General features: G+C 38.6%; 1 protein-coding gene across 3 annotated transcripts in view; it reads left to right on the forward strand.

Annotated features, from left to right (window-relative positions):
- Positions 1-21,382, forward strand: part of KMT2A (lysine methyltransferase 2A) — a gene marked incomplete at both ends in the record, with an annotated part of 75,361 nt that overhangs the window by 27,385 nt on the left and 26,594 nt on the right. For 2 of the 3 annotated variants that reach the window (XM_084248679.1, XM_084248681.1), the window contains 15 exons: positions 1,728-4,381; positions 5,665-5,842; positions 6,992-7,226; positions 9,364-9,428; positions 9,818-10,195; positions 10,548-10,621; positions 11,633-11,764; positions 12,344-12,457; positions 15,802-15,948; positions 16,383-16,478; positions 16,705-16,825; positions 17,728-17,841; positions 18,181-18,365; positions 19,901-20,074; positions 20,824-20,934. In XM_084248679.1, coding sequence (XP_084104805.1) covers positions 1,728-4,381; positions 5,665-5,842; positions 6,992-7,226; positions 9,364-9,428; positions 9,818-10,195; positions 10,548-10,621; positions 11,633-11,764; positions 12,344-12,457; positions 15,802-15,948; positions 16,383-16,478; positions 16,705-16,825; positions 17,728-17,841; positions 18,181-18,365; positions 19,901-20,074; positions 20,824-20,934 — 4,778 coding nt within the window. Of the gene's footprint in view, positions 1-1,727; positions 4,382-5,664; positions 5,843-6,991; positions 7,227-9,363; positions 9,429-9,817; positions 10,196-10,547; positions 10,622-11,632; positions 11,765-12,343; positions 12,458-15,801; positions 15,949-16,382; positions 16,479-16,704; positions 16,826-17,727; positions 17,851-18,180; positions 18,366-19,900; positions 20,075-20,823; positions 20,935-21,382 lie in introns of all 3 variants that reach the window. The other variant, XM_084248680.1, reaches the window with a different exon arrangement.

The following is a 21,382-nucleotide window of genomic DNA, read 5'->3' on the forward strand; positions in this document are numbered from 1 at the left end:
CAGTTGATAATTTTTCCCTTTCCCAAGTGGTGATGGTTTGCCATTCTAGTCGGCAGGAATCAGACAGTAGTATTGCAGCATCTGGACCATTTAGACAGCAGCAATATTCTCTTCAATCTGTGATGGAATTTAAAACTTTGTATCGGAGAGTGAGTTTAGAGATCATGTGGTCTAACCCCTCATTCCAGATGACAAAATGAGACCCTGCATGTAGATGATGAGCAATTACTTATATCTGATTTGTGAGTGATTAGAATGTGTTGTACTTTTGGAAGTTAGCAGCAGCGAGGTACTCTTCGCTGTTCTGCTTGTTCTGCTTGTCCACCAAAAGATTCTTTTAAAAGTTGGAGAGAAGAGGTTTTCATAATTAATAAACCCCTGAGTAGCCAGGCTTAAACCTACCATGATGATAAGGAATCTTATTCTGTACTTCTGGGTAGGAGCTTAATTTAATTAACCCTTTTCTGATGGTTGGTCTTAAGTTTTTTTTTTTAACCCTCAGTCTACCTTAAGTGTTATCTTTTTTTTCTTTTAACCATCTAGATATGCTTCATTAGTTAGGAAATGAACAGTTTCTCTACTCTCTCCTGTTTTTTGTGATTAGTGCGTGTATGTTGAAAATGGATTTGTATGCCCTTAATCTGTTAAGGGAAGTCTCAAGTGAATGATGTGGAAAACCTTTATATTTAGAAACCTCAACAAGAAGATCTTTGTTGACTTCTGTTAGAAGTTGGTTCATATTCAGAAATATTCACCATAATGTCATAAATCTCTTTTGGTACCCCTTAGGGGAGGTTTTAGTCTCAGGAAACCGTTGAGTCCAGTAAAAGAAAGGTCATGATGAAAGAGACAATGTGATAGATTAAGCAATACAGGTTTTTACAAAGAATTGTAAACAGACAGAAAACAGTGTGTTTTCTTAAATTTTTTGATAAATAGCAGATGGAGCAGGTATATTATTTGGCAGACTCCTTTTATTTAAAATAGAAGAAATCTGATTTAATAAGTTGTTTGGTCTTGATATAAGTTAGGGTTAAATTTTTGTGTAATTTGGGACTAACTAGCTTCAGGAACTCTAGGTAAGGGGAGAGACTAAGGGATACACCATCTTGTCCCCACTGAGTTCACATATTCTTACATCTCATGAATGAAAAGTTCCTACTTAATAACACTTTCTTTAGTTTACTTTGACAAAACAGGAAATACAGGAAACTGAACTGCCATTAACTTACTCCTATAGAAGTTGATGTTATTGATTGAGGAGCATCTTGTTCAAGTTTATTAAAACCAATATCCCAAATTGAAAATATAGGATGGGTTAGTATTAACATGTTCTCAAATGTTAATCTTTGTGGCTAGGGCATGGGAAAGATAGCACAGATTTTTTTTTAAACACACTTTTTTTTTTTAAATTCAGAAAAACTTCTTATTTTCCTAGAGTTGTAGGAGAATCAGTTTTGTATATTAATTGTTTCCTGAGAGTTGAAAACCTCTTTCTTATTTTTCTATCAAAAAAGTAAATGTTCTTTTAGGTGGAATGTGATTTGCTTGATTTCTTTGAGGAAGGATTTTGGTGAAAAGTAACTAAGCAAAATTAATTCTATTGACTTGTTAGACCCAAGTAGACTTCAGTACAAAATGGCTTGTGCTGAATTATATTCAGCTTCGTTAAGACCTGAACTACAAAGCTAAATATATGCTCTTCATTGTTTAATTTCTACACACAGTTAAAACTAGTCCTCGAAAACCTCGCGGAAGACCTAGAAGTGGCTCTGACCGGAATTCAGCTCTCCTCTCAGATCCATCTGTGTTTTCCCCTCTAAATAAATCAGAGACCAAATCTGGAGATAAAATCAAGAAGAAAGATTCTAAAAGCATAGAAAAGAAGAGAGGAAGACCTCCCACCTTTACTGGAGTAAAAATCAAAATAACACATGGAAAGGACATTTCAGAGTTACCAAAGGGAAACAAAGAAGATAGCCTGAAAAAAATAAAACGGACACCTTCTGCCACATTTCAACAAGCCACAAAGATTAAAAAATTAAGAGCAGGTAAACTGTCTCCTCTCAAGTCTAAGTTTAAGACAGGGAAGCTTCAAATAGGAAGGAAAGGGGTACAGATTGTGCGACGGCGAGGAAGGCCTCCATCAACAGAAAGGATAAAGACCCCTTCAGGGCTCCTCATTAACTCGGAACTTGAAAAGCCCCAGAAGGTCCGGAAAGACAAGGAAGGAACACCTCCACTTACAAAAGAGGACAAGACAGTAGTCAGACAAAGCCCTCGAAGGATTAAGCCGGTTAGGATTATTCCTTCTTCTAAAAGGACAGATGCAACAATTGCTAAGCAGCTCTTGCAGAGGGCAAAAAAGGGGGCTCAGAAGAAAATTGAAAAAGAAGCAGCTCAGTTGCAAGGAAGAAAGGTGAAGACACAGGTCAAAAATATTCGACAGTTCATTATGCCTGTTGTCAGTGCCATCTCCTCACGGATCATTAAAACCCCTCGGCGGTTTATAGAGGATGAGGATTATGACCCTCCAATTAAAATTGCCCGACTAGAATCTACACCGAATAGTAGATTCAGTGCCACATCCTGTGGATCTTCTGAAAAATCAAGTGCAGCTTCTCAGCACTCCTCTCAAATGTCTTCAGACTCCTCCCGATCTAGTAGCCCCAGTGTTGATACCTCCACAGATTCTCAGGCCTCTGAGGAGATTCAGGTACTTCCTGAAGAGCGAAGCGATACCCCTGAAGTTCATACACCACTGCCTGTTTCCCAGTCCCCAGAAAATGATAGTAATGATAGGAGAAGCAGAAGGTATTCAGTGTCAGAGAGAAGTTTTGGATCTAGAACAACAAAAAAATTATCAGCTCTACAAAGTGCCCCCCAGCAGCAGACCTCTTCCTCACCACCTCCACCTCTGCTTACGCCACCCCCACCGTTGCAGCCAGCTTCCAGTATCTCTGACCACACACCGTGGCTCATGCCTCCAACAATCCCTTTAGCATCACCGTTTTTGCCTGCTTCTACTGCTCCCATGCAAGGGAAGCGAAAATCTATTTTGCGAGAACCGACATTTAGGTGGACTTCTTTAAAGCATTCTAGGTCAGAACCACAATACTTTTCCTCAGCAAAGTATGCCAAAGAAGGTCTTATTCGCAAACCAATATTTGATAATTTTCGCCCCCCTCCACTAACTCCTGAGGATGTTGGCTTCGCATCCAGTTTTTCTACATCTGGTACTGCTGCTTCAGCCCGGTTGTTTTCACCACTCCATTCTGGAACAAGGTTCGATATGCACAAAAGGAGCCCTCTACTGAGAGCTCCGAGATTTACTCCAAGCGAGGCTCATTCTAGAATATTTGAGTCTGTAACCTTGCCTAGTAATCGAGCTTCTGCTGGAACATCATCTTCAGGAGTATCTAACAGAAAAAGGAAAAGAAAAGTATTTAGTCCTATTCGATCTGAACCAAGATCTCCTTCTCACTCCATGAGGACAAGAAGTGGAAGGCTTAGTACTTCTGAGCTATCACCTCTCACCCCACCATCTTCTGTCTCTTCTTCATTAAGCATTTCTGTTAGTCCTCTTGCCACTAGTGCCTTAAACCCAACTTTTACTTTTCCTTCTCATTCCCTGACTCAGTCTGGGGAATCAGCAGAGAAAAACCAGAGACCAAGGAAGCAGACTAGTGCTCCAGCAGAACCATTTTCATCCAGTAGTCCTACTCCTCTCTTCCCTTGGTTTACCCCCGGCTCTCAGACGGAAAGAGGAAGAAATAAAGACAAGGCCCCTGAGGAGCTGTCCAAAGATCGAGATGCTGACAAGAGCTTGGAGAAGGACAAGAGTAGAGAGAGAGACCGGGAGAGAGAAAAAGAGAATAAGCGGGAGTCAAGGAAAGAGAAAAGGAAAAAGGGATCAGAAATTCAGAGTAGTTCTGCTTTGTATTCTGTGGGTAGGGTTTCCAAAGAGAAGGTTGTTGGTGAAGATGTTGCCACTTCATCTTCTGCCAAAAAAGCAACAGGGCGGAAGAAGTCTTCATCACTTGATTCTGGGACTGATATTGCTTCTGTGACTCTTGGGGACACAACAGCTGTCAAAACCAAAATACTTATAAAGAAAGGGAGAGGAAATCTGGACAAAACCAACCTGGACCTCGGCCCAACTGCCCCATCCCTGGAGAAGGAGAAAACCCTCTGCCTTTCCACTCCTTCATCTAGCACTGTTAAACATTCCACTTCCTCCATAGGCTCCATGTTGGCTCACGCAGACAAGCTTCCAATGACTGACAAGAGGGTTGCCAGCCTCCTAAAAAAGGCCAAAGCCCAGCTCTGCAAGATTGAGAAGAGTAAGAGTCTTAAACAAACTGACCAGCCTAAAGCACAGGTACTCTTTTCTATTTTGCCTTTTAAAATCAACAGTTTAGTAATGGAGCCTCATCTGTGAGCAAGTTTTAGGCCAAATGTTTCAATTTTATCTAGCTGTGGGCATCAAGAAAAGTGTAGTGGAGCTGGTGGAATGTGCAGTGATTTTTTATGGACTGTTAGGATTAGGGGAGAACATTCTGTGTAGAGGGAACAGTCTGGGGTAGAGATGGGAAAGTATAAAACATACTTGAAGAATGCGGAATAGATGGACAGGTATTCAAAGGAAAGTGGCGAACTAAGACTGAAAGGTAAGTTAGAGCCGTATCACAGAGAATGCTGAGTTGTCTGAACTTAACAGGTTTGGGACAATGGAATCTGACTGAATTTTGAAGGTGCATTTTTGTGGTCAAATTTTTTTACTATAGGAAATGGAAGGGGGCGCAATACATTGTACTCACTTCCTCTGAGTAGTGAGTAATTAGAGTGGTAGATAATAGGTGTTTGAGAATACAAATGAAAAGCGCTTAGCCTTAAATTGTGGGACAGTAAAGCTGTAGGATTCTGTTAAGATGATGCCAAACCAATTTTTACAAACAATATTTTTTAATGAAGTGAACTAAGCACTGGCCTTTTCTGAGAAAACTTGCTAATCTTTAGGTTCTTCTTAAAAAGTGTCATGCTGAAAAATAAATAAAAATTGTCTTGTAGTAGATACATATTTGTGACAACTTAACCATTCAGTTAAGTTAACGACAAACTTAGGTTTTTAATGTTATCACTCAATCTACCACATTGGGTAGTGCTACCAGGTAAAAGTTCTAGCAGGAATAGGGTGGGAATTATTTCTGATAACATGTTGGATGTTTTTTGGTTAACTTCCTGCTGATAGCAGAAGCAGTGGCTCTTTAAAATGTGAGACATTTCTGTTTGGAACCATGGATTTTTATACTTTCCTTTATAGACTGTTTCCCCATACTACTCTGGATTAGGGAAATATAAGAAATAGTCAATGGTTAGATAATCCCTATTTGTCCCAGTGGTCAGAAGAGAATTTTAAAGTATTATCATTGGGAATAGAGCTCAGTTGATTGCAATTTTTTAATTAGAAGCTGGTTTTTTAATTTGCTGCCAATTTTAGTATACAGAAGTAGCTGATTCCTGTTTATTGCTATGAAAGCTGAGAATAAATAAGCTGTATGTATTGATTCTAGAGTATAATAATCAGCTATACCTGGGCTTCATTTAATTATCTTTTCAATATGTAGGTTTTTATTGTTTGTTTTTGGTTTGCTTCATATTTAGGGTCAAGAAAGTGATTCATCAGAGACCTCTGTGCGAGGACCCCGGATTAAACATGTCTGCAGAAGAGCTGCTGTTGCTCTTGGCCGAAAACGAGCTGTGTTTCCTGATGACATGCCCACCCTGAGTGCCTTACCATGGGAAGAACGAGAAAAGATTTTGTCTTCCGTGGGGAATGATGGTAGGTCAGGAACTTTAGCCTTGAAGTCTGAGCAGTCATTAGATTTATTTGCTGATCACTCTGGAGCTACCTAATAGGCTAGTCATAGCATTATATATTAGTCTGGGTCTTCAAAAAAATGGATGGTGGGGTGGGGGTGGGGTTAAATGCATGAAGGTTTTTTTTTTTTTAAGATTTATTTATGCATGCAAGAGCTGGGGTACAGGCCAGAGGCGCAGGGGGTAAGAGGATTCACCAAAGACAGAGTGGGGAACAGAACAGGCAGATTGACCAAGTACACTGCTGAGGGGAGCAGCACACGAATCAGGAGAGGTCTGCTGCGCCATGTGAGTAGCTCCCTGGCTGGTTGGGAATCAAATTCATGCTGCAGTGGCTGGGGATCGCTTCACAGGTTACATCTTAACCCTTGCGCCACCAGGGAGGCATCAAGATTTTATTAGAGGGAATACCTGAAAGAAAATGGGAAGAGACTTGGGGAGAACTGTCAGACTGTTCTTCAAGTTGGACATCAGTAAAGGATAGAGGGAAGGAAGGTTGGGCAGAATCTTCTAGATAGCCATGCAGTGCATAATAGGTTTGGCGAGGCTTTTGGGGAATCCTTGAGAAAAGTTGATTGAGAGAGGAGTCCAGTGTCTCCCAAGCATAGTCATAGTTCCCCTGCCATGCTCAGTCTCTGCCAGGGCCAACTCCACGGAGAGTGTGGCCTCTGTATCCTGGATCCCAGATTACCGCAGCTGGACCCCTGATCAGTGAAATTCCCTTGGTTGGTCAGTGAGGCACATCCTCACGTGTGCCGTAGAGTTCCTAAATGCTGGGTGGCTGCTCACAGAAAATTTAGGGAGGTTTAGAGAATCTTTAGAAGCATTCAGTTTGCATTCTTGACCTTAGGTTAGATTGTCTTTTGTTTTCAGTATGTGAATTTTTGTTTTATCAAGCTGCACATATTAGGCCTTTTAAATTATTTAAATATTTATTTTAAAAAGGTTCTGAAATCTATGAATATTTTTATTAAATGTATTTCATTTCTGAAGTCCCAATTAAAGCAAACTTTGAATGTGTACAATAACATACATGAAATTTGGAGATTTCCTCTACTCTCAGGAAGGAATTAGATACTCCTTCAAAACTAATGACACATTTCTTTAACAGACAAGTCATCAATTGCTGGCTCAGAAGATGCTGAACCTCTTGCTCCCCCAATCAAACCAATTAAACCTGTTACAAGAAACAAGGCGCCTCAGGAACCTCCAGTAAAGAAAGGACGGCGATCCAGACGGTGTGGGCAGTGTCCCGGCTGCCAGGTGCCTGAGGACTGTGGTGTTTGTACTAATTGCTTAGACAAACCCAAGTTTGGTGGCCGAAATATAAAGAAGCAGTGCTGCAAGTGAGTGAGTCTTACCCTGAGGTGTTGCTCTCTCAGCTGGAGGGTTGTATGTGCCTAGTTTGTTGCAGAGATGCATCAAAGAAACTGGAGTTGTATTGAGTCTCCTCAAGTTGCTGGACTAAAGGCAGAGTTGGATTTTGTTGTATGAATGGGTTGGTGCTTAAACAAGAAATACTCCGGGGCAGTGCTGCCTAAGAACATCCTACAGTGGTAGAAATGGAGATGTTTTGTATTTGTCCAGTTCACTGTGGCAACCATTATCCGAATGTAGCTATTGGGCACTTGCAATAGTGTGAGGAGCTACGTTTTAAATTTATTTTAATTAACAAATTTAAATAACTACTATGTCTAGTGGCTACCATATCAGTGCAGCTCTAGCAGGGTTTCTGCTACAAGCTGACAAATTTAGGTATAACATTTATTAGATCAACAGATACTTCCATCTTTATGGCATTTAGGCAACATGAATGATATCTTGTCATTTTGCTCTGAGTCAGAATATTTTCATGCATCTGGAATTTTTTTTTTTTAAGATTTTTTTTATTTATTTTTATGTTGAAGAACTGGGGTACCAGCCAGAGGCATGGGAGGGGTGGATGAGAGGTTTCACCGAGAGTGAGGAGCAGAACAGGCAGATCTACTGAAATACACTGCTGAGGGGAGCAGCAGGTGAGACAGGAGAGGTCTGCTGCACCATGTGGGTTGGCTCCCTAGCCAGGGATCGAACTCATACTGCAGTGGCTGCCGATAGCTTTATAGTGCTGAGATTTAAGCCCTTGAGCCACCAGGTAGGCCCCTGGAATTTTTGATATAGAAGTTTTGATTACTTTTTTCCTCTTTTAAAAGTCACCTTCTAGCCTCTGGGGTAATATTTTTTTGAATTGAGTGACATTGTATATGATTGTTAGGTGTAGGATTATACTCTTCATGTGTATGTTACCACACCTACCTCCAAGGCACCTATAATCTTCTACCACAGTCCATTGTGCCCCTTCCCCACATAAGTCTCCCCCCTCTTCCTTCCTCTCTGGTGACCTCAACTTCATAGTCCAATTTCTTTTTTTTTTAAACTTTTTTTTAAATTTTATTTTTATTTACCCCATACAATTGCAACCCCCTTATTTTGATCCCAAACTCTCCTTTCCCTGCCCCCCCGCCCCAATTGTGTGTCTCTGGTTCATAGTTGTTTGTTGGTCCAGTTTCTAATGTGTGTTATTGATTTGGTTTTATCTGACCCTTTGTTTTGTTTCTGTACATTCCACATACAAGTGACACAGTCCAGTGTTTGTCTTTTTCTTTCTGACTTATCTTGGAGTAATAATTTTCTTAAATGGATCAAAGAATTCTACAAACAGAAATTTTGGTGCTTGAGCATCACCAAACTACTAGACAGAAGAAAGAGATATTGTCAGTAGACATTTGCTGAATAAATGAATAAAAGTAATTTAAAGAAAACATAGGGGTAGAAATACTACATTATTTACATTAGAGAGGATCGTTTCTAGGACCATATGCAGTTTTGTGCTTTGGTTTAGTCTGGCTTTACACAAGGTTCTTGTGTCAGTCCCATTCTTGGAAAGAGGTGAGGAAATTCACAGATCAGCAAAAAAAGTACATGCTAGTAAGACAGAATTGCATAAATTTACATGTTGAGATGGATTCAGTTTGATTTTGGATTTGAAGTTTGGGTTTCATTAAATTGAGGGGTGAAATATGCATCAAACCCCCGAGATTTACCTACAGCATTGTAGTGGCAAGCAGAGAACTTTCTTGGATAATTTTATTACATTTTATATTCAGATTGCTATTGAATATTAATCTCTCAAAGGAGCAAAACTGATTTGATTACAAGAAGTATCATCAACTGATCATTTTTTGTGTTGTGCTAATTTATAAGAAAATCAAATACTGCCTGGAAAATGGTTGATTTTTTTTTCCTTTTAGATCCTAAAGGTAATTAAAATTGCTCATCAAAGGATTCAAGAGCTCAGATTCGATCTGAGTAATAAGCAGTACTTTTTTTCAGTTGCCAAAGTGAACCTGAATAAAGGTTCACTAATCTTGCAGACAAATTAACACTGTTTTCATTGCTTCTTTTATAAAAGTTGCTAACTTTATTGTATCTTTGTTATCCTAGGATGAGAAAATGTCAGAATCTACAGTGGATGCCTTCCAAAGCGTATCTACAAAAGCAAGCAAAAGGTAGTGTAAAGAGATGTTCCCCTACATGCTTCCTGCTTCAGTGCCATGTAGTTGTATACATATGGTATAAAGAGAATACTAGTTGTTTTTTTAAAGCACTGCTCTTTCCCAAGGAGTTGGTGGCTGTTGAAACTGTATAATAGGTACATGGGGGTTCATTTGAAATTTTCCATATTAAAGTTTTCAAATTCATATGAAAGCTAATGTCCCATTTCATTTCCTAGAGCAGTAAAAGTATACCTATTTCCCCCACTGACTGGGCATTAATATTCTTGAGCTTTTCAGTGTCAAATTAGCTACAGGACACTGTAGCTAAGTAGATTCCTGTACTTCTGTTTCAAATTAAAATTTTCCCACTTACAGGTCAATAATCTTACCTTTTTCCCTAGCTGTGAAAAAGAAAGAGAAAAAATCAAAAACCAGTGAAAAGAAAGAGAGCAAAGAGAGCAGTGTCGTGAAGAACTTGGTGGACTCTAGTCAGAAATCTGCTCCAACAACAAGAGAGGATCCTGCCCCAAAGAAAAGCAATAGTGAGCCTCCTCCACGAAAGCCTGTTGAGGAAAAGAGTGAAGACGGGAATGCCGCTGCCCCAGGACCTGAACCCAAACAGGCTACCACTCCCGCTTCCAGGAAATCCAGCAAGCAGGTCACGCAGCCAACACCAGTCATCCCCCCACAGCCACCTAACACAGCACCTCCAAGAAAAGAAGTTCCTAAGACCACTCCTAGTGAGCCCAAGAAAAAGCAGCCTCCACCACCAGAATCAGGTGAGTAAGGAGGCAAGAAGGAATTGCTGAACCAGAAATACCAGCAAAGAACGTGGATGTGTTAAACAGTATTTGACCACCCCAAATGTATAATTTTATGTGTTTGGTTCAAGAAAATGAGTTCTCTTTTAACTATTACGTGATAATAAAGAAATGGAAGGGGGAAAAAAAAAACAACAACAACAGTTAAATTGGAAATACTGTCTTAATTTCCTTTTTGGAGCCTGAAGTTTAATGGTTTTTTCTAATTCCCCCTTTCTTCACAGGCAGTCAACCCTAAAGTAGTCAGTGCTATGGAGCATTAACTGTAAGTTTAGTAGCATCTCACTACCATTTATTTTGAATTCTTTAGGTCCAGAGCAAAGCAAGCAGAAGAAAGTGGCTCCACGCCCAACTATCCCTGTAAAACAAAAACCAAAAGAAAAGGTGAGGAGACATTTGTTTTTCTGCCATTTCTCAGGATGTGTTCTGTTCTTTAGGGGAAGAACCTTACTCTTGACATTTATGTGATTGAGTGAATGAAACTCATTTTTGCTTCCATAGACAGCAGTGGAATTTTATAAAATTAACATCTTTAGGTCTAGGTTTTAACTCATTTCCTTTTTGTCTCCCCTATTTTCCCCCTTCTGTGTTTCCCCACCTGCCTATGTTTATGATATAGGTCTCTTAGAATCATTTTTCACCTTCATCTTTCTTCACCTTCATCTTCATCTTTCAGCAGTCTTTGTCTACAATAATCCCCCTTCCCTGTGTCCACTGCTTTTCTTTATTATGTCGAAAGAGAGAGAAAGAGGTCGTTAAGCATCATCTGGCTCTTTCCACCATCTTTCTGTACCACTTTAGGGTACACATGAATGTCAGGCTGATGCTCTGAAGAGAGGCAAATGCCAGGTTCTTGTTAGATTGTGCTCCAAAGTCATCCAGTTTCTAACTGTTATGAAGAAGCATAGTTATATTAGCGAATTTGAACTTGATAATTACAGAACTGGGAAAATTGTTGGCAACCTCACAGGTATGTTAAACAGGTGTGGAGTTATCAGTCTCAGAGTTGATGTATAATTCAAAGATCTAGCAAAATGTGAGAATAACCTGCACCCACCCTATCCCATCAGTTTGGTTTCATTGTGCTGACAAACCTCAGTTGTCATCATGAGCCAAGAAGAAGCAAGACAAAATGTAATGAGGGGGAAATCCTGCAGTTCTTTTTCTCGGGATATAATACATACATGCAAATAAAATACTTCAATTAAAAAAAAATCTGAAGGTTACTTTTCTATTTCTACAGGACATATTTGTCTCTCATCTGTTATCCAATCTGTTGAGTACTTACATCACCCAGATCTGTTAATATGATTTGTCATTTACATTATTATCTGTTGTAAAAGTGAAGGTAGGTAGAGTATGGTTTTGTTTTTTAACTGTCTTCTCTCTCCATAGGAAAAACCATCTCCAGTCAATAAGCAGGAGAATGCAGGCACTTTGAACATCCTCAGCACTCTATCCAATGGCACTAGTTCTAAGCAAAAGATCCCAGCAGATGGAGTCCATAGGATCAGAGTGGACTTTAAGGTAAAAGTATATAGTGACCATGTAGTGTATTGAGTGTCGTAAACTTTAAAGCAAGAATTGATGTTACCAAATGTGTTAAAAGAGGAAATTTAACACCAAGTTAGGGGAGGAATAAGAACTGGTTTTGAGCAGATGGGTTCAGGTGTGATGTCACACCTAATGAGCTTTGTTCAGTGTTGTGATGTCACTGTTTGTAAACTGACTGAATAGCATAGGCTTGAAACTCTCTGCATTCTTCCTGAGCAATAAAATGCATTTAGATGAGGCTGGTATCTGAAGAAACAGTTCCTTCAGATGGGAATTCTCGAACCATGGTGTATGTTTGAACCAGCCAGACACTAAGGGTAATTCAGTTCTGATATATCTTTGTAATACAGTTAATATGAATTGCACCAATAGGTGAGGTTTTTAACAGTTTGTGTCTGAGATTAAAACATTTTAAGCAGCAGTTTTTGAAACTCATTGAAATGAAATATCTTGGTATTCTGGTATCATTTTAATTTTATGCTTTTCATCCTAATTTCAATCCAAAGTTGTGTCATTGTAAAACTTTCATAAATGAACTTTCTCTCTCTGCAGGAGGATTGTGAAGCAGAAAATGTGTGGGAAATGGGAGGCTTAGGAATCTTGACCTCTGTTCCTATAACGCCCAGGGTGGTTTGCTTTCTCTGTGCCAGTAGTGGGCATGTAGAGGTAAGGCACCCTTCTTCCCCTCTTGGTAGCCCAAAAAGTATAATGGTAGATTATTTTCTGTATTGTACGTTAAACCAGCTAATGCTTTGCTTTCAAAGTATTTTAGATTTCAAGAAGGAATTTGATTCTTATTAGAGTACCAAAGTTAACCTGGGTGTGAAAGTTTATTAGCCTCATCTCTTTACTTTTCATTCTTTATTAGAGCTTTGATTTTACTTTTGGATATGCAAACATGGCCAAACAATAGTGTTCTAAGAAAAAAGATGCTGTTGAGAGCTGCTTTACATTGAATACCAGAGCCCCCTTATCTTAGCAGTTAATAAAAGGAGTAACACCCATTTAAAAAATTAGCAAAGGGTAGGAATATGTAATTCACAAAATGAGAAATAAAATGTGATCAGAAGGGAATTTTTATTTAGTCTTCCAGTGACAGAAAACTGGATATTAAAGCATGTTGAAAAGGATCATGTGGAGGGGCCTCCCCGGTGGCGCAGCGGTTGAGCGCTGGGTTGCGAAGCTGCCTGCAGCCTCTGCAGCGCCGGTTCGATCCCCGGCTGCTCCCCGGCCACCAGAGGAGGGTCCCACATGGCGCGCAGACCTCTCCTGCCGCCCGCTGCTCCCCTCAGCAGTGTACTTCAGTCCTTCTGCCTGTTCTGCTCCCTGCTCTGACTCTGGTGAATTCTCTCACCCTCCCGCGCTTCTGACTGTACCCAGTGCTTGTATAAATAAATACATAAATAAATAAATAAATAAATAAATCTTTAAAAAAAAAAAAAAAAGAAAAGGATCATGTGGAAATGAGGACTTTCTGTTGGTGGAAATATAAATGTCACAACCTTTCTTTCTGAGGGGATTATTTGGAAATACATATTAATCTTCATTTAAAGTGGGTATATCCTCTAACAAAGCAATTGCACTCCAGGCATTTATCTTAAGTTTATAATTATATAAATTAGCAAATGTGTGTATTATATATATATATCTTATAGAATAAGCCCTTTATATCTGTTTCAATATTTATAATAATAAAACATTGGAAGCAACCCAAAAGTCTGTTCATAAAGGGGTGGGAACCTCAGTTAAAATAATTATAGGCTATGCAGAGAACTTTTAGAGATGATAATATAGATTGATAATGAATTGGAAAGATGTCGTGGTATAGCACTGTGTTAAAATAGTAGTTTACAAAATAGTACATCAAGTTTTATTCTGGATTGTAAAAGTGTTCTAAAAATATATATATGTAAGAAAAAATTCTGGAAGGATTTACATCAAAATCTTAAGAGTTGGATTGTTGGTGACTTGCTTTCTCTATTTTTTTTTAATCTGAGTTTTTTGCAGTATGTGCCACCTTTACAATAAGAAAGGGGGTAAAGTAGCACAATTCTAAATAGTAAGCAGTTTCTTGTTGATAAAATTCTCAATTCCTTAATAGTTTCTTGGCTTATTATTAATCATATTTATTTATTTATTTGTTTATTTATTTATTTATATGAGGTACTAAAGAAAATCCAAAACCAGATTGCAGTCTGGATTTAGAGCAATCACTGAGACTCACTCACTAAGCTCTGCCCAGCTGCTATTTAATTATGCATTAACAAAATTACAAATCATTCACTTGATAGTCAATTCACTAGCAAATATTTTCTTATTGTCTGTTATAAACAATATATTCTCCTGAGTGCTGGGATTGCTGTAGCTATCATGAAGACCAAGAGCATTCAAATTACCTATTCAAACCTTACTTTAACCAGTTATCTCAATAATTCATGTATGGCCTCATTTTAATTTTTGAGAAGCTTTCTATCGAGTGCCAGGGGTTCACTGTATCTCTTTTCCTATATAAATTAATGCATGCGGGCCTCCCCTGGTGGCGCAGGTGGTTGAGTGCTGCACTGTGAAGCTGTCTGCAGCCTCTGCGGTGTGGGTTCGATCCCAGCAAGGGTCCCACATGGTGCGGCAGACCTCTCCTGTCTCGCCTGCTGCTCCCCTCAGCAGTGGAATTCGTCAGTCTGCCTGTTCTGTTCCCTGCTCTGTCTCTGGTGAATCTTCTCACCCTCCCGTGCATCTGGCCTGTACCCCAGTTCTTGTATAAATAAATAAATAAATCTTAAAAAAAAATAAATTAATGCATGCATCCACACATATGCTACTCACAGGAATAAACTTACTTTTGCAGCACTAGACCTTCAGCTTCTGTAAAAACAGGGTGGGTTTTTTTTTTCCCAGTATATAATTTTCTAATTTAAATAGTGTATAAGTTGTACAGAGCAGTCCCACAGAATTCCTAATAACCAAATTAGAGGATGAATAACCCACTATCTGCATTGTACTCCTAAAACATGACCAGTACTTGATGAATTCTCCCTCTATTTGGTTTTTAAATTTTTTTTTGTTGACATGATTGCACATTTACAGAAAAGTTAATAGTACAAAGTTTTCCCACATACCTTTCTTGGAGAATCCCCAATTGTTAATCTTTTACATTTGCTTTATCCTTTCTGTTTGTGCCTATGTAGTTTACATAATAAGAAATAAAAGACATTCTAAAAATTTGAGAGTAGCCTCTAAATATTTAATATGTATTTCCTGAAATCAGAGATAGTCTCTTACATAACCACAGTATAATCAAAATCAGGAAATTAACTTAGGTACATTACTGTTTAATCTATAGACCTTATTTAGGTTTGACCAATTATCTCAATAATTCTTGTGTGGCTCTGGGTCACCATCATTCAAATTTTTGAGAACCTCATATCAAAATGAAAATAAATTATTTCTAAAATTGAAGATGGAAAGGACAAACCAGAGCTTACATTTGCCCCACACTTTTATATTTCTGTAATTCTTTGTTTAGACTTCTCCTTTTTTTAAAGATTTATTTATTTATGCATTACAAGAACTAGGGTACAGGCCTGAGGTGTGGGGGTGAGAGGATTCACCAGAGACAGAGTAGGGAGCAAAACAGGTGGATCTACTGAGATACACTGCTGAGGGGAGCAGCAAGTGAGATAAGAGAGGTCCACTGTGCCATGTGGGTATCTGCCTGGCTGGGGATCAAACTTGTGGTGCAGTGGCTGCGGATAGCTTCATAGGTTGCGTTTTAACCCCTTGTGCCACCAGGGAGGCCCTGTTTAGACCTATCTTATGGTATTTAGCACTTTTTGTTAAATTTTGGGTTATCTGTTTATTTCATCACATTCTAATTATTACCATTTTAGTCCCCTGAGTCTCCTGCAGTGCTTTATAGTCATTGCTTGATGAACATGTATATTGAATATATATACACACAAAATATTTCTACATGTTCCTTGACATACTTCTGTGTTTCCATTTTACCTTAGTTTGTGTATTGCCAAGTCTGTTGTGAGCCCTTCCACAAGTTTTGTTTAGAGGAAAACGAGCGCCCTCTAGAGGACCAGCTAGAAAATTGGTGTTGTCGTCGCTGCAAGTTCTGTCACGTTTGTGGAAGGCAGCATCAGGCTACAAAGGTACAAAACTAAGTGATAGAACTGCTTAGACTATTACTCTGTCTCCTTTTCTACCCTTTAATTTAGGATTTTGTATCTGTATTTTTTTCTTTGTTGGTTTAGCCTATTTTAACTAATCACCAATTTTTGTGTTTTAATTTTGGGAATTTGGCAAGAAACATGACATTGGATAGAATTTCAGAAGTAGATCAAATCTGTCTTCTAGGTCTACTCACTGGAAATAATCCCTGTAGCAGAAAATGAATAAATCCCTACGACAGAGAGGAAAGAAATCCTTATGCTTTAATTGAGTAAATAATTTATGAGAAAAGTGAAACGGTTATAATGATGTTACCATACTTACTTGAAGATAAATATGAAATGGGCTCCTAAGTAATTGATGTTTAGTGAAGGTGATGCGATGCCCACCATTATGCCTTTATATTCTCTTACAGCAACTACTGGAGTGTAATAAGTGCCGAAACAGCTATCACCCTGAGTGCCTGGGACCAAATTACCCCACCAAGCCCACGAAGAAAAAGAAAGTTTGGGTTAGTATGCACATTATACTGTTTCAAAGAGGATTATCATGGGGTTGTTGTGATTGCACAACTATAATAGGAATATTCTTGCTTGAAGATGTCAGCCTCATTATTAGGAAAAGCCATCCCCATAAAGAAGTCATCTCTGTATATTGATTGCATTTGATCTCATTTTAGATAAAAGGTAATAATAGAAATAAGAAATTGCTACTGAATTCCTTTTCTTCTTTTCTAGATTTGTACCAAGTGTGTTCGCTGCAAGAGCTGTGGATCCACAACTCCAGGCAAAGGGTGGGATGCACAGTGGTCTCATGATTTCTCACTGTGCCATGATTGTGCCAAACTCTTTGCAAAAGGTACCCCAAAAAGCCATTTTGGTCAACTTTTAGAAATTATTCTTGGTGTTTCAGAAGTGACCTAGACACTTCAGTCAAATGAAACAATTCTTGCCATGTAGGCACATTTACTAAGCCCCTTGTCTTGCTTTTTTTCCTTCATACAGAGAATTGTTAACAACTGAGATGTTTTATGTTTTGTTCATTTATATGGGAAGAATTAAGGGGATTTTTTATAATAGAAATGCTCTAAGCTAGTATTTCCCAGAATGAGGTACATGTATACATTCGATTGCTTCAGAAATGATGTTAGTTGGTACTTAGTCAAACGTTTTACGTTAATAGTTATGCTAGAAAAAAGTTATAACTGATCCATTAAACTATTTTACTGACTTAGGATAATGATGATAAAAAGTTTACTACTGAAATTATTTAAAGTTAGCAAATCATTGCTAAGACCATAAAGTGACAAATACTACAGGTGATTCATGGACAAAGGAAATTGGTGGAGGTTGTATGTAGTGCTGAAGTGTAGAAGTGCTGCTCTAAACTCTCAGATGAAAGCACTGGGAATAAGGACAAAGTATAGATTCACTGTATTTTACTCCCTTCTCACTTCTCTTCAAAAATTTAAACATCTCCTTGGAATATTTGAGAAAGTTCTCTCCATTCTTTTTCTGTCATGTTATTTGTAAAGTCCACTTCATGACCTAAAGAAAAGAACTAGTGACATATTCTAAGAGCTCTGAATAAGCTCTTACAGATGTCAGCATTCCATAGAACTGTGCTGCTGTTCGTAAGTGATTCTAGAGGAAAACGATAGAGGCTTTTGTTTTAGATCAGGTTGACATTTGTAAGTCAAGGGCCTTAGAGGCATTGATGTGTGGACCAAAGCACTGTTGAACACTTTGCTTTGATTTCAGGAAATTTTTGCCCTCTCTGTGATAAGTGTTATGATGATGATGACTATGAGAGTAAGATGATGCAATGTGGGAAATGTGATCGCTGGGTCCATTCCAAATGTGAGAATCTTTCAGGTACAGAAGGTTGGAGTCTTTTTTTAATTACAGTTTCCTTCTTTCTGGGTATAGCTGCATTTACATTCCCCATAGTACTATAAACCTAAAATTATGAAGTCCTTTTTTTTAAAATATTATTTACTGTCTTCTGTGGGCAACATAACCTATTGATTATCCATCCAGTAATTAAATCCTGGTTTAGTGATAATACTGTCCCTTTGGATATCAATATATATGAGCTCCTGGGGATATTAGAGTCTTAATACTGTTTTAACATAACACTTTTTCAGTGGTGTAGTTTCATCTTTCTCTCCCACTGTTCAGGATACCTTATCATTGTAGGTTTTGTTTTTCTAGATGAAATGTATGAGATTCTGTCTAATCTGCCTGAAAGTGTTGCCTATACTTGTGTGAACTGTACTGAGCGGCACCCTGCAGAGTGGCGACTGGCCCTTGAAAAAGAATTGCAGATATCTCTGAAACAAGTTCTGACCGCCTTGTTGAATTCTCGGACCACCAGCCACTTGCTACGCTACCGACAGGTATACTCATTTTATTTCCTGAGAGTTCTTAGGTGGTTTTTACCTAGTAATGGGGTGAGTGTTTCGGTTTTTGTTATTTTCTTCATTCTTCATTTAGTTTTGGTAGTTACTTGTTTTGACCATAAGCCATTAAAAAAATTGTTAGAGCCAAGAGTAGGACCTTCTTTGGGTTAAGAAATAGGCAGTGGCCATATTTCAAAGGTCTTGCTGTTATTACAAGAAATTTGGACTTTACACTCTGAAGGCAATGGGTATTGATTGAAGGACTTCACCCAAGAGAGTAACCTGATCAGAGTTACTTTTTAGAAAAACAGTGATTCTGAGTGGAAGGAGAGGAAGGATTGGCGAGGACTAAACCAGAGCCAGGAACAGTGGTTAGGAAGCAGTTGTGGTAATGTAGGGAAGAGAAAGACTGGTGCCCTACTCTAAGATAATAGGAGTAGGACTAGAGACCCTCTGGTTCTGAGAAATCTCTATAAATCCTTAGGGCTTAATTTGAAAACCACAAATTATAACACAAATATAATGTTGGAAAAGCCACATAACCTAACTTTATTAATTTATTTATTTATTTTTAAGATTAACTGACAACTTCTGGGTTCTTTTTTTTTTTTTTTTTTAAAGATTTATTTATTTATTTATTTATTTATTTCTATAAGCACTGGGTACAGTCAGAAGCGCGGGAGGGTGAGAGAATTCACCAGAGCCAGAGTGGGGAGCAGAGCAGGCAGAAGGACCGAAGTACACTGCTGAGGGGAGCAGCGGGTGGCAGGAGAGGTCTGCGCACCGTGCGGGACCCTCCTCTGGTGGCCGGGGAGCATCTGGGGATCGAGCTGGCACCACAGAGGCTGCAGGCAGCTTCGCAACCCAGCGCTCAACCACTGCGCCACCAGGGAGGCCCCACAACCTAACTTTAATGCAGAGCTAGGCTGCTGCTTCATCTTTTAGATAGAGCTCCATTTTTTGAATAGGAACATGAGCCGCTACCTTTGTTTTACTCAAAAAGGATTAAATACATCATACTTGGCATACAAGGCTATCAAGCAAAGCTCCTACATTAGCTTAGTCAAGCTATTAGATTAACTGTCTTATTTTAAATTTTCTTTTCCATTACTTGAGAAACTTCTGATTATTTTCATGTCCTTTGGGTTTTTTTTTTTAAAGATTTATTTATTTATGCAACAAGAGCTGGGGCACTGGCCAAGGATGCGGGGGGTGAGAGGATTCATCAGAGACGGAGTGGGGAACAGAACAGGCAGATTGACCAAAGTACACTGCTGAGGGGAGCAGCGGGTGAGTCAGGAGAGGTCTGCTGCGCCACGGGTTGTTCCCTGGCTGGCCGGGGATCGAACTTGTGCTGCTGAGGCTGCAGATTGCTTCATAGTGCGTTGCTTGACCCCTTACGCCAACAGGGAGGCCCTCCTTTGGGTTTTAAATGAATCATTCAGTACCACCATTATTAATTTTAATAAAGTTTGCATGGATGTCTCATATTCAATGTTAGATTAAAAAAAACATATTTTTCCTGGCAATAGGCTGCTAAACCTCCAGACTTAAATCCTGAGACAGAGGAGAGCATACCTTCCCGCAGTTCCCCAGAAGGACCTGACCCACCAGTGCTTACTGAGGTCAGCAAACAGGAAGATCAACAGCCTTTAGATCTGGAGGGAGTCAAGAGAAAAATGGACCAAGGGAATTACACATCTGTGGTATGTCTTTACAGAAAACTACTAAATTTCAAGTGCCAGTTTAGTTTCCTTGGGTCTTTCAGTGAATGAGTCTGGGTATAAGCATTAAGAGATTATTTGTATTATATTTAGAAATGGCATATGGCTTTACATACCTAAAAATATATGAGTTTTTTTAGCTCTATGTTTCAGAAGATGGATTGTGATAGGGAAGGTTAGTGTCTTAAAATGGTTCTTTTATTTGGCTTTTTTTCTGTTTTTTCTGAAAATTATTTTTATATTTTATGTTAAAGCTTTATGAAAAATGCTAATGTGAAGTTAAGTTGGTTTGCTTCTTTTGAGATCAAATCTAAATAATATATTTTTTCTATATTGGATATTCTTTTGTAGATAGATGCCTTTCAATTTTATGGCTTTAAGACTGTATAGGATATGATCATCTGTTATCTCATAGTCCATATTTGCTATTCAGTTGATTATTAATTTTAGTTTAAATAAAAAATTGTGGTCCTGTTTGGGTAATATACCATGATACAGCTCATTTATTTGTATTCTTGCCTTATTGCATTCTTCCTGGTATCTCTTGACTGCCACAAGTTAATTGTGAATTGATTCCCAAGGACATCTGTGAAAGAGAAATTACACTGTATGAAAAAATAGGGTGTCCGTTTTCTGTTGGATCTCTGTGCTGGATCATTTAGAAGGGAAGAGGAAGTGGTTTTGAGAGCACACTATTTTGTGAATAATTAATGCTTTGTTTTTGTATACAGTTGGAGTTCAGTGATGATATCGTGAAGATCATTCAAGCAGCCATTAATTCAGATGGAGGGCAGCCAGAGATTAAAAAAGCCAACAGCATGGTCAAGTCCTTCTTTATTCGGGTGAATGATATTAATAGTTTGTATTTTTTGAATAACTATAAGAAAGTGAAAATCAAAATCAACAAAAAACTATGAACCAGAGACACTTTTAGGGGGGCGGGGGCGGGAGGGGAGGGATTGGGTTCAGAATGGGGGGCTGCAATTGTATGGGGAATATAACAATAAAATTTATAAAAAAAAAAAAAAAAAAAAAAAAAAAATAGTTTGTATTTTTAATGCTTATCTATGAGTAATTACCCCATGAACAGAAAGGACTTGTTTCCTTCTACAGTTTGCTTTGCCATGTGTATAAAACATCTTTTGGCTTAATTCGCTCACTGATTCTTTGGGAGGAAGTTGGTGAGATTGCCAGAGTAGATGCCAAGGTTGCCTTGGTGGCCTGAAATTATCCTCATATTGACAGAGAATCTGGTGTGAAATTATTGGGCTTTATGTGGTTTCCAAATGA

Source organism: Talpa europaea, assembly GCF_964194135.1.
Source record: "Talpa europaea genome assembly, chromosome: 12".
Lineage (NCBI taxonomy): Eukaryota > Metazoa > Chordata > Mammalia > Eulipotyphla > Talpidae > Talpa > Talpa europaea.